General features: G+C 32.6%; 1 protein-coding gene across 1 annotated transcript; it reads left to right on the plus strand.

Moving 5' to 3' along the window:
* Positions 1-4,228: 4,228 nt before the first annotated feature.
* Positions 4,229-15,820, plus strand: LOC145570550 (bifunctional cytosolic FAD synthase/FAD diphosphatase-like). The gene is made up of 17 exons (XM_081629673.1): positions 4,229-4,471; positions 4,599-4,706; positions 4,823-4,868; positions 4,951-5,120; positions 5,211-5,328; positions 5,474-5,556; positions 5,749-5,808; positions 6,001-6,252; positions 8,876-8,972; positions 10,865-10,915; positions 11,040-11,120; positions 11,200-11,271; positions 12,578-12,640; positions 13,822-13,974; positions 15,164-15,221; positions 15,304-15,356; positions 15,456-15,820. Exons 2-17 carry the CDS (start codon positions 4,606-4,608, stop codon positions 15,531-15,533), a joined length of 1,536 nt encoding a protein of 511 aa, XP_081485799.1. The 5' UTR covers positions 4,229-4,471; positions 4,599-4,605; the 3' UTR covers positions 15,534-15,820.
* The last annotated feature ends 101 nt before the right edge of the window (positions 15,821-15,921 follow it).

The following is a 15,921-nucleotide window of genomic DNA, read 5'->3' on the forward strand; positions in this document are numbered from 1 at the left end:
AAGCATCACACTTATCAGTTATCACAATCAAATGCAACATAAATCCCTAATCTAACAAACTAATCGATTCTCCAACATTTTCATTGTTCTAAGTGATTGTAAATTGTGGCTTTTCAATTAGAGCTTCTATGATCTTATCTTTTTAGAAAGGATAATTAAGATCTTTTAGAAACTCATAGAAGCTTCTAATAAATCCTAATTAGTTTAGGAATGGGATTAAACCTTTGGACCCTCCACATGATCATTGGGTCGTAGGTAAAATCCCGTTTGGATCCAGTTTAGTATTTTGGCCACAACTTCCTCATTATTCATCGGAATTGGGCTTATAATATATCGTTGGAAAGGAATTTTCAAGCCCCATCAAACTAAACCATCATTGGACCCTTATCATAGAATAAACTAAACTGGATTGGACGTTTTCCATAAATAGAGTACGAAAAGGAATATTTTCGAAAACAAAAAGAAATATTTTTATTAAAAACAACCACATCACTAGACTTTTAACACTTTCATTTCGTTCGATAATTAAATGACGTGAAAGGTATTTATCACTGGGTTTGGTTTTGGGGAGACACATTTGGGTGTCTACAGGAGTATATACTTTTTTTTTACGTCTAATTTTGTGCTCGAAACCCCAGAAAGAGGTTCGATATTATTGGCTGGGTGGGTGAGAAAATTTATTTAATAGGGAGTGTAATACCCCGTATTTTCTAAATTAATTAATTAACTATTATTTTCTAAAAAGTGTATTTTAGTAATTTATTTTACTATTTGAACTTTGGAGCCAAAATAATATTTGAGTTTTGGCGCCAAAAGTATAATAAAACTTAATTATTATTTTTAGATTTTGGATAAGATTTATTATCCATTTATTTTAAAAACTGGGTTACTTATATATATTTCAGATATTTTAATCAAACAAAATTATATTTTATTATTTATTTAAAAGGGCCAAAAATTCCTAATTTATTTACTATGATTTTCGGATTTTATATGTGTAGAAAATCTGATTTTCTTAGTTAATTTATTTAGTGAATAATTGGTATTTTCTCAATTAATTATTTTATACAATAAATAATATTTACATAATTTTTTTAATCCCTTAAATCTAGCAAAATAACTTCCTAAAATATACTAATAAGGTCCAAAATTTTGAGCTATGGAAGCTCAATATTTTCGGGCCTCTTGGTTGATTTTTAGGGGAATTATTTTGGTAATTTAATTGTTATTTTTAATTATCTTCCTCAAAATTATTATTTTCCTTAATTTTTATTTTCCACCTCCTAAATATTTTATCATCTTGTTTTCTACCTTATTCCATCCTTGATTATTTTTCAAGTAAACCTCTTTTTCCATATTATTTTTCATGACAACATACTTTCCTAAAATTAATTATTCTTGATCACCTTAATATTAGAATTTTCCATATTTCTTTAACACTCTTCTCCAAGTAATTTCCTTAATTCTTTTTTACCATAATTCTTCCTATATTCTCCTGCCATAATTCATGCATGAGGTATCCTATAAATACCCATTAATTCATGTATAAACACTTACACCAAATTCTCTAATTCTCTCTTAATTTTCTTCTCCTTTTCTTCTTATTTCCTTGTGCCACCACCACCACAAGTCACCACCGACCACCACCCTCCGCCACTGCCACCTTCGGCTACCACTAGCCGCCGGCAGCCACCTTGTCGTCACTCCCTCTTCTTTTCATTGGTTTCCTACTTTTTCTTCTTCTCTTCTCTTATTTAATTAATTATTATTATTATTATGGGGGATTTTAAATATTATTATGAGTAAATTTAATTAAATTAAATTAAATTTTTATTCATGTTTATGAAAAATAATTTATAAGGTTTATGTACATATAGTTGGGGGTTTTTAATTTAATTGCTGTGATTATTTATTAACCTTATATTAATTAAGGTTATGTTTAATTGTAGGGTGTGTTTGATTCAAGTTTTTGAAGTTCTTTTTGAGTGTGCTAAGCAAATGTACGTTTAGGTGGCTAGATACCTTTGAAAGTGATTGTTTGAATATCATGTTTTATATGACTTTATTGGTGATTGAATTAAATTGAATTGAATTATGATTTATGAAATAAAAGCATTTTTAAATGATTGGTTTTGATAAATAAATCGGAGTATTGATTTTTATATTATGTTTTGAATGATTAAAATTATTTCTCATGTTTGAAAGGCTCGATTTTAGAAGCATGTTGAATTTAATTAAAAAGGAGTTTGAGTTAGTTATTGGAATTATTGAGTTAAAGAGGTTATTGAATTATTTTAAAAGCTTAACAAGCATGTTTATTATATTAATCCCACTGTGCGGATTCATTGAACACTATGGACTTTGTATGACCTAATCTTTCTCCAAGAATAGCCTTGAAATAGTAGGAGACTAGCTTGGGGGATGTGCATACTTAGAAAGGAGATTGAGTTTTTAAAAATAATTGATTTTATTAATCATTATTATTGAGTTATTGGAATTATTTTGAGAATATTTGAGAATTGGTTTGGAATTATGAGTTTTGGAATTCATTGGGTTGATTATTGGAATTGGTTTTAAAAGCATGTTTGCTAATAAATCGAGTTTACTTATCTTGCACTTATCGTACTTAGCTTTTGCTAACCCGTATTTCTTATTTGTTTTGGTTCGCCCTGTTTACCTTAATGGTAAGCAGTGTTGACTAATTTTAGGTGGAGTCAATATATGAGCATATGGAGTCCCAGAAATGTTCTTCACCTAGAATTAGGAATGTTGATCTTTGTTTAATTATGAGTACTCATGATGATGGTTACTGTTTATAGTTTTACTAATAAAGAAAGAGTTTGAATTTCCACTGCAAAGTATTGGTTTTGGTTAGTAAGTTGAGTAGCCTTGCGTAATCACGCGACGGTAACGTACGCCTAAGTCTATCTTTACGGTATCATTGTATGTATTATATTGGTATTTCCGTAGAGGGATATTTGGGAGTGTTACAGGTAGAAAATTGCCGCAACTTGGCAAAGTTGTTGAAATTTTTTGAAGTTTTCTCACGTTTAGCTAGTTTTTGAGCCCGTTCTATGCACGGACAATTATGCATAAGTTATCATTTTTACTTAAAACTCACAAACTATTTGAATGACTTTATTTCATTAATTGTCTTTCGACATTTTAAACAAAGTTGGCTTAAAAAATTTTATAACCAAAATATTAAACCCTTGTTAGATTTTTATATTTTTACATCAAATATAATGCTCTTCTTAACCAAATCTATTTCTCTTAAAGTACGCTTTTGAATATTGTTGGCCTAATGACATGCAAGCAATGTAGACTATGAAATTTCCATAATATTATTACATGAAACTCTATTTTCTACACAAATTCAAGTCTCCTATCTTTGCAGTCTCAATTTTTTCCTTTTCAATCATCATTTTCATTGTAGTAAAAGTTTCATATAGAATTTTGAGAGATATTTCTCATTTTTTTTTTAATTTTTTTTATTAGAACTTTGGTGATGTGAAAAAAACTATAATGAATATTTGTATTTGTATTAGAGATTAGGGGAAGATAAGAGGTCATTAGTGAATTAAATGACGAATGTGATCAAAAATTGCATTATAAGATAGAGAGGCTATTGGACATTCATATTCGACTTATCTCTCAACATTATAATCTTCAGTAAACAAGCTATTTGTTCAGTTTCCTAAACTAGTCCTATGTACTAAGTCAAATATTCCATCGAGATTTCCATAAAACTTTTACTCCTTAATAAGAAACATTTTGCATATCTAGTGGACATTCATATTTGACTTATCTCGCATGTCAAAATATATATATATATATATATATATATATATATATATATATATATATATATATATGACTTATCTCTCAAAAAAATCCTTTCTCCTTACAAGTGAGGGACTAAATTCTATTCTCAATTACGGAGTATTTCTCCTCATGAGCATTAGTGAAAGTGCTTTTAAAGGCAACAATCAACTCAATCAGTTTGGTTCAAGTTCAAGCCAACTCAATGTATGCAGTATAAATTTCCAATCTATTGCTAATTAAGGTCCTGTTCTGCTTTGTTCTATGCAATTGTTTTTTTTTTCTTTTATTTATTTATTTATTTATTTTAAATTGAGAAAGTTAGCATCAACTAGTAGTAGTAGCAAGAAAGGGAAAAAATAGAGAAAACGGCCAAAGGTGAATCCCAAAATGCAAATCCAAATCCAAATCCAAATCCAAATGCATTTCAAAAGATAAAAAACCAGTGGATTCTGAATGATACATCTTCCATTCCCTTAACCCATTTTGTCCGTTTTTCTACCCAATTTTGCACTCTTTTCTTGGAAATTCTCTTAACTATTAAAATACTCTCTTACATTTTCTTATTCTTTTTCCACTCCTTTGTTTATCTCTGCTTAAAATCAGACTTTGAATCTGCTTCTGCTGTGAAATTAGACTCTTCTGTTCTGTGAGTTCTACCAAAACTTTTTCAATCCCAATAACTTTTTTTTTTATTGAAATTGAAATTTTTAGTCAAATCCCATTTGATATTTCAATTGTTATGATCTAATCTTTCTGGGTTTTTGTTTTTGTAGTGATTGAATGGAGATCGATAAAGCAATTGGAGATTGCAATGATCAAAGGTTGAAAACTAAGTATAACAACGCTGTCTATGTTATTCAGAGAGCTCTTGCTCTTTACAAGTATGTCCTTTTTTTAATTTCATTTTAGGACTTTTAATTTCTGATTTCATGAAATTTTATATGGTATTTTGTTATGATTTTCTTGTTGATGAATTCTTAACTCCCCTCCATTACAGCATTGAAGAGGTTGCTTTCAGCTTCAATGGAGGAAAAGATTCAATTGTAGGTTCTGTTCTTATAAACCAGAGAAAAAATAATTATCTCACCTTCCCATTGTTGATGTTAACAATGCTATAAATTGCAGGTTTTGTTGCATCTTCTAAGAGCTGGATATTATCTCCATAAATTGGAGCAAGTAAAGCATGATGAAGATCTTGGATGTAATCAATCCAAATTTCCAATTAGGACAATATATTTTGAGAGCCCTTGTGCTTTCCCTGAAATAAATTCATTCACATATGAAACAGCTGCTATGTAAGAAAAGTTTCAACAGTTTTTATATCTTTCTATTTATTTTTTGGTTTTGGTGAAAAATCTTATTAGTTTTTACTGATGTTTGAGCAGCTATAATTTGCAATTGGACATCCTTCGTCAGGATTTTAAATCTGGTCTGGAGGGTTTGTTGAGGACTAAGCCTATAAGAGCCATTTTTCTCGGTGTCCGTATAGGTGATCCTACCGCGGTATGACATAAATAGAGCGCCCTCTTACCAAGATATAGTGATTGCTTCTACATTTGACATAGCTATCTAATACAGAATTTCCACTAAATAGGTGGTCACACTAAGATGATAAATTGATGTTTTATTATGCTATATCATGCTGCAGGTAGGCCAAGAGCAGTTCTCTCCTAGTTCTCCTGGATGGCCACCATTTATGAGAGTGAACCCCATCTTAGATTGGTCTTATAGGTCTGAAAATACTCTATTGTTGTCTTTATATCGAAAGATCGTTTCTTGGATTTTCTGTGAATTTAATGGGAATTAATTTCCACATGCTATTGTCTTGTTGTCAATTTGTAAGAATGTCTTTGGCATTTTTGCAATGTCTTTATGTTTCATTTGAGTTCTTTAAATCTAATGTTTCTGATAAACCTTTCACAGAGATGTATGGGCGTTCCTACTAACATCCAAAGTACCTTACTGCAGCCTTTATGATCAAGGGTAATATTTCCGTCTTATACTGAGCTTTATGCATTTTTGTTGATGCTGTTTGTCAAATATCTATATCTAGATTGTTATTGTAGTGGGAATGTAGGATAAGCATCATCCTGCTTATTTTTGCTATGCGTATGCCTTATTCAGTATGAGTTCTAACATGCACATTTTTATTGTTTCATAAATTTCCTCTGGCAGCTATACTTCCATTGGAAGTGTATATGACACAGTTCCAAATAGTCTTCTGTCTGTTAATAATCCCACTAGCGGTAAAGTGGAATATAGGCCAGCGTACATGCTTGCAGATGGAAGATCAGAAAGAGCTGGGAGGACAAGGAAATCTAAAGTAGCTGACAGTAGTATTTCTCTTAGCAATGGAACAACCGATGTGGAATCACAACAAACTTGTATTCCAACAGCTTCAGTTATTGGTGTCGGGGATGAGATTCTGTGAGTCATTTGTTTTACGTTGTTTAATTGTAGGTGCTGATTCTGGACTGGTATTTTGCTTGTTTCTATTTTGTTATTATCCTGATTTACTTGGTAATGCTTTGGCAGTGTCTTTTTGTACATTGCTTCTTACTGAGAGATCACCTTCATATTTATTTTTATCTACTAGTATTTGTTTTAAAGCTTAACATTTGTAAAACTTATTATAACCTTTTGTTTACTCCCTTCTGTGAAATATCGATTGTTTGCTTTATTTTCTGTTTGCATATCTGGTGTGTTTGTATGTGCCTTTTTACTTTCTGCCATCTTTACGGTCAACTACTATCTGTAATAGGGTTGCTTAGACATAGAAAAGAATACACACTCTCACACACTCACTCGCACACACAATCATTTGATGAGACTATCATTGTTAAAATGGAACTATTTTACGAAGTTCTTCCATAATAATATTTTCTGGCGATTTTTCAGCATTTAGTTCCTGTGTGTGTAGGATTTTTTAGGTGCACCCTTTCTATCATCCCACTTGCCAACAAACTACTTCTACCATTAATACTTTAAATATCATACGTAAAAATAATATAAAAAGTTGCTATTTTTGAAAGTATATGCTGAGATGCATCCAACAAGATCTCGCGTGACTAATATTTTTTTAAACTATAAATTACCAAAGTTAGTCAAAGTAGAATGTGTTAATAGCTATGTTGCTTAGGCTATGATGCACTCAGCGCATGAGGTGAAGTGCTAGAGAGGTGCATTTGAATTGACTAACTTGAGGCGCACAACTTTCAGTATGTAATTTTTTTTTTCATATGACCCTTGAGGGCAAGCTAGTTATCAACCAAAACATCTATTATAAATTAATCCAACTCTTCTTATTCCCCAAATTGTATAAAACTGTTATAATATTCCAGGCCCTTAGCCCTAAAGGAAGTCAGTCAAGCTACCATATCCAACAAAATATCACATATTAAGGTGGCTCACAAATAGATATGTGAAGTATGTTCTAGCCAACTACACCAAGCACCATAAATCCGTGGCACCAAAGCAAACCTGTTTTCCTTGCCTCCTCTCCTCCATCCTATATTGCGTATTTGCAAGTAATACAGAAGAATTAGGAGGAAATCTCAAAGAGCCATCTGAATGTCTGATAGGGAAGGACTTGTGAACTAGATTCCCTATTGTCTCCTTGTGAATACTAGTATCTCCCAATGGAACATATACCTTATCTTAATCCTATTTATTATGAATTGTGCTTAGCGCCCACACAAAAGCTCCCTCCCGAAGGGGAAGTGGGGAACTTTCCAGATGAAATTGGCAACAATATTAGCCCAATATGGGGTTACTCATAGCTGTGTTGGCAAGGCAAGTTTAAATAACTCAGAGAATATCTTTTGGAAACTCCTTCATGAATCACACTCATATATTTATTGGAATCTCTTTCCATCTCAGAGAATTAGCACCTTAAGTTGAATATTAAACTTGTTTTTTATTTTATTTTTATTTTATTTTATTTTTTTATTTTTTGTCAGGGTAAGCTTTCATTCTTAAGTATTCATCTAGTGTTGAACAAGATAAAAATGATTGGATTTCATTTTACTTAAGTACCGAATGCTTTTACAGTTTTACTCCAGTAAACTATTTAGCCAACCCAAAGTAGTTGGAATATGGGCTTGATTGGTAAGTTAACTTTAACTATCTAGTTTTGTAATTGACCTATCTGTGTTTTTATCATAAATTATTGGTTGCTTCTTCTTTTTTTTTTTTTTCCTTATGTTCTTTCATATTGTTTTGTTGTTTATTGGGACCAGAGAATTGTATGTATGTGATCATATTTTGTTTGTTCGGCGAAAATTGAGTACTCCCTTTATTTTACCTAGACTTTTCTTGTTGACAAATCATGCATGTTAGGAAATGCTAAAATAATCAGTTGTATCATGTTTGATTGAGCTATACATTGACTGCAAAGAGTAATGGTACCTATCTAGGACAGTCTATTTGAAGCATCCCCAATCAAAGAAGGAAGTTGTCAAGGCAAAGTGAAAAAGCTGTTGCTCAACTTTTGGATGTTTTACAGTTTTACTATGTTCTTGTGTTTGTGACAGATGTTTCATAGCAAACTTATCCCCCGTTCCCCTTACCTGATTTTTACTGATATAACTGATTTTATATAGATAAACCTATATTTCCTGATTGAAACAGAATTTGTCGATTGAAACTAATTTTCTCTGGTTAGATCAATTTTTGATTTATACTGGTACATTTTGTTGTATGCGGTTACTAATATTTTTACTTGATAAAACCGAGTTTTACTTAATGAGCCTAATTTTAATATATAAATATATTAAAACAGTATGCGGTTACTAATATTTTTCCTTGATAAAACCGAGTTTTACTTAATGAGCCTAATTTTAATATATAAATATATTAAAACAGTATGAGTGTGTGACCAATTGCAGGTAAGCAGCAGAGAGTTAACTTATGACTCAAGCAAGTTGCTATTAAGTGACTTGGCTGTCAATAAAATAGTGACTCTGTGTAATATATTTCTTATTAACCTCTATGTTCGGGCATCAACATTTTTAATATTTGAGATTCCAATGTCAATTATTTGATAGTGCAGGCTTGGCAAGGTTCAGGATCTTGTGGGACCATCATTGTGCAAAAAACTTCATTCCATTGGTTGGACAGTGACGCAATTCGATGTCCTCCGAAGTGATGTAAGGAACCAATCCCTAGTTTCTATTTTGATTGGCAAGAACAGATTTCTTGATTTTGGATTTAGAGATCAAGGCCCTGTGTGCTCACCTTATTTCCACTTGTTCAAAGGGAAAATAAGTTTAAATAAGGTTACTAAGTTTAGCTTAGATAAATTTAAGAAAATATGTTCAAATAAAGGAAAACAAAATAAGTTTTAATAAGGGTCATCCAAGTTCAATTGACAACTGAAATAAGTTTTAAGAAAACATGTTCCCAACATTTTCCTTCCTTTTTGGCGCCTAGTTCCCCCTTCTTTATATTCCTTTCCACTTCCCTCTTTTGATTTGACTTCTCCTCATCTCTCTCCTTTGAGCCTAATTCCTCCATTTCCATTCTTATTTTGTACAAAGTTTGTGCTTTGAACAAATGATTAAACCTTTGGCTGAATTCCAACGCTATGTTTACTTAATTGAACTGTAATTTCCAATTTGCTCACCCTAGCAATTTGTCTTTCCTCTGAACACCTTCCTTTCTCACTCCTTATTCAAATACGAATGATTGTTCCTCTCCCTCACAAACAAGCCTCTAATATTGGGATTTGAATTTGCATTTCCCTCATTATAGTTTGCAAAGAATGAAGTTTAAAGCAAATCCAATAAACAATTCCTCCCAATCTCCAGAAATTTCAATGTTTAGCTCTAGCCCTTAAACAACCCCTGGCCCTGTATACCCAACCGGCCAACCCTAGAATCAAACCTTAAGGAGAAGATTTATGAAAAAACCTACATCAGTAAAAGTTAGTGATTGAAGGTCTTTCCATGCTGAAGTCCACCTGATCAAAACCTTCTGGTTAAGTTAGATAAAGATGGAGCATTTTGGCAGCATATGAAAAAATTATGAAAACCTATCTCTGATAAGAAAATAGGGTAATTTTTGTTAGAAGGAAAGAAGAAAGGTTTTTATTTTATTTTATTTATTTATTTATTTATTTTTTTAACTCAAGGGGAAAAGGAAGAAAGACCATTTGGGTGAAAATGAATCTTAGATAATCAAGGAATGAATTTCATGATGAATGCAAATTTTGGTTAAAAAGGCAAAAAAAAAAAAAGTTGTATGTTGATGTTCTAATCAATGCTGGAAATCATCTTACAACATAAAGTGTCATATAAGATAATTTCTTTTGACATTTTGTATGAATATCCTGCTGCTGCCTTTTTTTTGTTTTGTTTTGTTTTTTTTTTTTTTTTCTGTACATGGAATGGAGTTTTTTCGGATTTCATAAGAAGAATAGGGTGGGAAGGAGTGGAAGAAATGACTGCAAAAAAGGGAAGGGGAGGAAACCAGGTTGTTGACATTTTTTTTGGGTGGGAAATGGTGATGATAAAAACATAAAGCATTTTAAAAGATGTTATCTGGAAATAAAAACCTTAGAAGCTTATCAACTTTAACTTTTCATTTTAAAAAAAGGTCTTTTGGATGAAAATTTTGCTGTCAATTGTTAAAAGTTTGACAAGTGACATAGCAAGGAGGGTACATATTAATCTGGACATACAAGGTAAACCATAAACGTATGAAAATGGTTAATTTGAACGTATCACTTGCTTTTTTGATGGATAGAAATAGTGCCATTGTGGGCTAAAACGGCCGGGACATTCAAGAATTGCTTGAGTGGGGAAATTGATAGGAATTGGGTTCATTCGTAGTTATGTTTTCCAGTTGAGGACTACAAGTCCTCACAGAAAAGTTGAATAGTTAATAGATTTCATCTAGTTCTAATGTGGTTTATAAGCTACAAAGCAATGGTTGCTAATCCTTAATTGTAAATGTTAGTCTGGGTTTTACTTTAATTCTTTTTGTGTTTCACGTTCACGTAATTAATTTTAATCATTCTTATTTTTAAATTGACACGCAGATAGATTCTGTTGCTGAAAGTGTTGAACGACAAAAATCTACCAGTGATATGGTAAATTTTATTGTTCTTGGAGTTTTCTAGTGTTGATCAGTACTGCTACAATTATATGTGGGTATTAACATCTACTTTTAGAGCCTTATATTGTGTACTAAAAGAAACTGAAAATTTCTTCTAGGTATTTATCTATGGTGGAATTGGTCCGTTACAATCAGATGCTACTCTTTCCGGCATCGCAAAATCATTTGGTGTCCGTTTGGTGAGTTGTGTCACTTGAGTTTTACTTTTGTTAACTGGTAGCCTATTTATCAAACTCTCATTCATCTGTCTTTAATTAGGCACCTGATGAAGAATTTGAAGAATACCTGACAAGCATAGTGGGTTATCAGTCAACTGGTGACAAGAACGAGGTTAATAATTATGAACAGCCTCTCTCTCTATCTACTCTTGCACACAAACGCATATGTTTGTGTACAAACACTTTCAAGGGGGTGTATACTTTTTAGAAGTTAGCATCTATTTTCTATACTATTGCTAAAAGAGTGGGATTTGAATCTTATTTAGAGGCATGGTTTAGGTAAAGGTCAGATGGTGTAGAAAGATGGAAGCCTGATAGCTTTCACTTTTGGCGGCACTGAAGTGACAAGATGAGGTTGCTATGGTTTGGGCAAGGGTCAATGTCATTCTAATTTATTGCACTCTATTATATTGCACAATATCATTGTTCTTTAGTACTTCCTCCGTTTGTCAATGCACAACTTCAACCATTAATAACTTTAATTACCGATAAACAAAAATTATGAAAAGTTGATATTTTGAAAATATATATCGTGATGAATCAAACAAGATCCCACATGGCTATATTTTTCATTACGTATAAAGCACAAAGCACGGTCAAAGGGGAGTGAGTGAATAATGCTAAAGTCAAAACGTGTCAACAAAAAAAAAAAAAACGGAGGTTGTAGATGTTAGTCATCAGATAGCTTAGATGAGATGCTCTATTGTTGGTACCTAATATCCAAGTTTCTCCATTATTCTTTGTAGCTTCTTTAATTTACATATACTATGTATAATTTTAAAGAAGCGACTGGTTAAAACAATTTAATATAGGTTTACAGAGAGAACAACAGTTTTGAAATGTAAAAATTCTTGCAAAGCTCTATTTTTATTAGTGGCTATTTGCACTTCGATGTTTGACTAATTTTGACCTTTGCAAACCCTATTTTTCACCTTAGCTTGTTCTGATTTTATCTTAGAGCACTTGAGTATGGTGGTGCTATTTTGGAGACAGAGAGCCTGAATGAATTAGCAGAAATCTTAAAAATAAGTTGGCAATGAAGTTAGTTGATCCAATGAATAAGGTGTATTGCGTAGATCTATTCTAGAAATAAGAATAACTGGTATGAGGGTGGTTGAAGAGTTTAAGTCAGGTATCTTTCTTGTTGGTGGCCTGAAAATAGGTCACTCAACAAGATATTATCTGTAGGTCTTTGTTTACAATTGTCCTTTACTGCTGTCTATGGAGAGCTTTTTGCCTTCGTTTCCTGAGATGTGTGAGGGAGGATATCTAGTTTCTATTTCCATTTTTTGAATAGCAGGGGTAGGATGTAAGAGTGTTCAGCGGTTCTGTATGTGCTGCCTTATTAGATACATATTAATATGTTCTGGTTCTATATGCTTTCGCATCATCTCACATGCATAATTTTATTTCTTCAGATGGCACAACTACCAGAGGGTATCACCGAACTGTTGCATCATGAGAAGCTTCCTGTGCCATTGGTATATGACTAAACACACTGTATTTATTTTCTCACAATCTTGCATTCTGCAACAATGAATGATATTGTATTAAATAAAAAAAAAAAAGAAGACTTTCTTCCATTTTCATTTCTTGTCAAATTTGACTGTTTAGGGAAAAGAATTTCTTGGCATATCCACAAAAACAAACTTGGATATTGTGAAGTTCTGTACTGATTTTCTAGCTGTTTACATTTTTGTTTGTAGTTGAACTTAGTAATTGTCTAGGGATGGTAAGGATGACATGTACCAGACAATAAGATCCTACTTGAATTTAACCTGAAGTGTCTGAAATAGGTAACTTGATTTTGTCACAATTTAAGATTGACTTGATATGAACCAAACCTGACTAAGGATGTTCTCTTCAGCTTAATTTCAGTTCAATTCAGTTCAAATCAGTTCAGTTCAGTTCCTAATTTCCTTCTCTCATAAACAATTCAATTCAGCTCAGCTCAGCTCAGTTTAGCTCAGTTCAGTAAATTAGAATAGGCCCTAAAATGATGATGAATGTTAATTGCATTTTCATAATAAGCTATTCCATCTGACCCAAATCAGCTGCAACAAAATTACAACAAATATTAGTTACCTAATTGCACTTCGACCCCACAAAAAAGGCTGCCATTTGCTATTTAAATATTACCTGAAGTGTACATAAAACTCGGAGAATCTAGTTGCACTGCCTTGTGAAGGTGGAAGCTACACTTTGAGCCCTGTCAGTTCGAACCTGGGTGCTGCAAGTAAACAAACATTCTTGGGGACAGAAGGAATATTTGACAATGAACTGAAATTTGATACTATCCAGTATATGAATAGAAAGTACATGAACCAATGCATTAAGCTAGTCAGATTCTTGCCCCTATATGATTCTTTTATTACTCAACCAAAGATTAGTAATAACCACTGCTAATAAGATACCTTTTGTTTTCCAATTGACATGCAAGTTTCAAATCACCAGAGATAAGTTAATGATCCATGGAATTCACTTTTTTTAGCTGAATTCTGTCTAGTAATGTCTGTCAGTAATATGTCACTATGTCCAGTGAATACCCTTTTTGGTGTTTCCTGTTGAACTATGTTGTCTATGTATTTCTTGTTTGCCAAGCTAAAGGTTGGTTAAGGGGGTGTGAACTGTGAAATAAACTTCTGGTGGATTTTATTTGCAGATGAAGTGTCAGAATGTTATAATTCTCATGGCAACAAATCTAGCAGAGCTGGACAACGAATGGGATTGCTTGATTGAGATTTCAGCCTCTAGTGGGCTCCTTATGTTGACAAAGCCTTTTTCTTCAAAGTATCTGTCAACTACTCTTTCAGATGTATGTGTAAAGAATTTCTCATTTCCTCTTAGTTTTTGGGAGTAATTTCCTGTGCTAGAAATCTCTTTGCTCTGTGTAGTCAACTTCTTCTGGCCACACACTTTCACTACTTCATTTTTTCTTCTTGCTTGGCAGCACCTGCCATTCTAGAAATTATCATAGCTTACCTTAAAATTACCCCCTCCCCTATGGGCCTCTCCGCATGGGCTTCTGTGTGTGTGTGTGTGTGTGTGTTGGGGAAGGGGGGTTTGAGGTGCATGTTGTTGGTCCTGCAATTTATGGAGATTGTTTATGTATTATTGGAAGTGTAGACTGATGTTCCACTGTTTGACTAAAAAGAAGCAAATCCACATGATATTGGTTTTGCACTGGAACCGCTATAAGAGAGTGGGATAAGATAACTTAAGCTTCTTTGTGGGCTCATGTAGCGGGGTTTTTCAAAATTAGTGGGTGAAATTCAGTGGAATTGGGCTTATATTTAATCTTTTTTGCTGTTACAAGGAGCAATCCCCTCTGTTATAATTTTTGCTAGGTGCTCATTTAAAAAAATATATATGTTCTTTAAAAAAAAAATGGGATATTGGCGCTCCCAAAAACATAGACTAATTTTTCTACTGTTTGAGAAATGAGTAACAGATGCTCCAGATTTATGTTCTTTTTATTACACTTGAATGTCCTTTTTTCCATGTTCATGTATGTTCAACTCTAGTCTTTTACTACTGTCTGTTCTTTTGGTATGAACTGTATGCTCTTTATTATATAAACTGTATGGATTTATATGAATGAAGCTGATATATGTTCTCTTCTAACTTTATATGCTTTTATTACTTCTAAGTGTAGGTTGGGGGGAGCATGATGTGAATCATGCTCCTGGGTGCATATAATGATTGTTGCGTAGGTTTGAGAATGTTATCATTTCTTTATGTTTTACCCTTGCAAAGGTGTACTAGGTACATATGTGACTATGTGAGGGCTTATGCTAATACAGATAATTATATTCTTAAATTAGCTTGGCGTCCCAAGCTCTCAAAGTAAAATACTTTCACAAAACAATTTTTACTAGCATGATTAGCACCAATGTTAATTTTTTAAGACAGAAGCTTAAGTAAAGAGCTCTTCAGAGCTTAACTAGATCTTATTATCTTCAGAAAGTATTTGATTCTGACTATTTGCCAAACAATATATGCAGGTAGAAGTTGCTCAGCCATTATCAGCAATGCGTATTGAGTTTCCTGATTTGTTTATTGGTAAAAATTCTGTTACACTATATTGAGAAATCATTGTTTTCTATCACTATCTGAACATATTTTTTTGTATATTATGTAAAAGGGTGTTATCGGAAGTCCAGACGTGGGCCTCTTGTGATTACGCTGGAAGGAAAGGTAAATTGTATAAGAATTTTTATGATTTTTAGACTTCTGATGAAGCATAAAAGCGAAGTGGTTGTGTTTGCTATTAACATGCTTTTAATTTATGTTTAGGACCAAGGGAAAGTGCAGTTAGCAACTGAGGCAGTTGTGAAGAAGTTTCCTGCAGGGACAATTTCTGAAACTATTTAGAGTTAGGACACAAATTATCAAATTCCTCAGGGGTCAGAATTCTTTCATTGTTAGTTTGCTGTCCGAATATCGGTAGCGGAATCAATGTTGAGAAAAAGCTGATTCCTCTTTTATGACAAGAATAGGGCTAAGAAGGTGAAAAGGCTATAATTACATTATTACAAGTATAGAAAACAATGTACCTTTATTTATAGTTTTTCAATATTATAAATTTTTTGGGCAGCCAGAAAAGCCCAGAAAGCAGCATCTGATTGATTATTGTGCTATTATGAGAAGTAAATTAATTATATGGCCTGTTTGGTATGGAGCATTTCATTTGAAATGTTGGAATTGGCCCAATTGCCTTGTTTGGATGTGCTTGTAATTTGAAAATTGGATTTGGCCCAAT

Source organism: Chenopodium album, chromosome 12 (genome assembly GCF_948465745.1).
Source record: "Chenopodium album chromosome 12, dcCheAlbu1.1, whole genome shotgun sequence".
Taxonomy (NCBI): Eukaryota; Viridiplantae; Streptophyta; class Magnoliopsida; order Caryophyllales; family Amaranthaceae; genus Chenopodium; species Chenopodium album.

What these genes read in the sequence shown, in the direction of transcription:
- LOC145570550 (XM_081629673.1), top strand. Translation starts at nt 4,606, where the DNA reads ATGGAGATCGATAAAGCAATTGGAGATTGCAATGATCAAAGGTTGAAA. An exon ending in AGAAGCTTCCTGTGCCATTG is followed by an intron (nt 12,641 to 13,821) that starts GTATATGACTAA and finishes TTTTATTTGCAG; the next exon opens with ATGAAGTGTCAGAATGTTAT. An exon ending in TGTCAACTACTCTTTCAGAT is followed by an intron (nt 13,975 to 15,163) that starts GTATGTGTAAAG and finishes CAATATATGCAG; the next exon opens with GTAGAAGTTGCTCAGCCATT.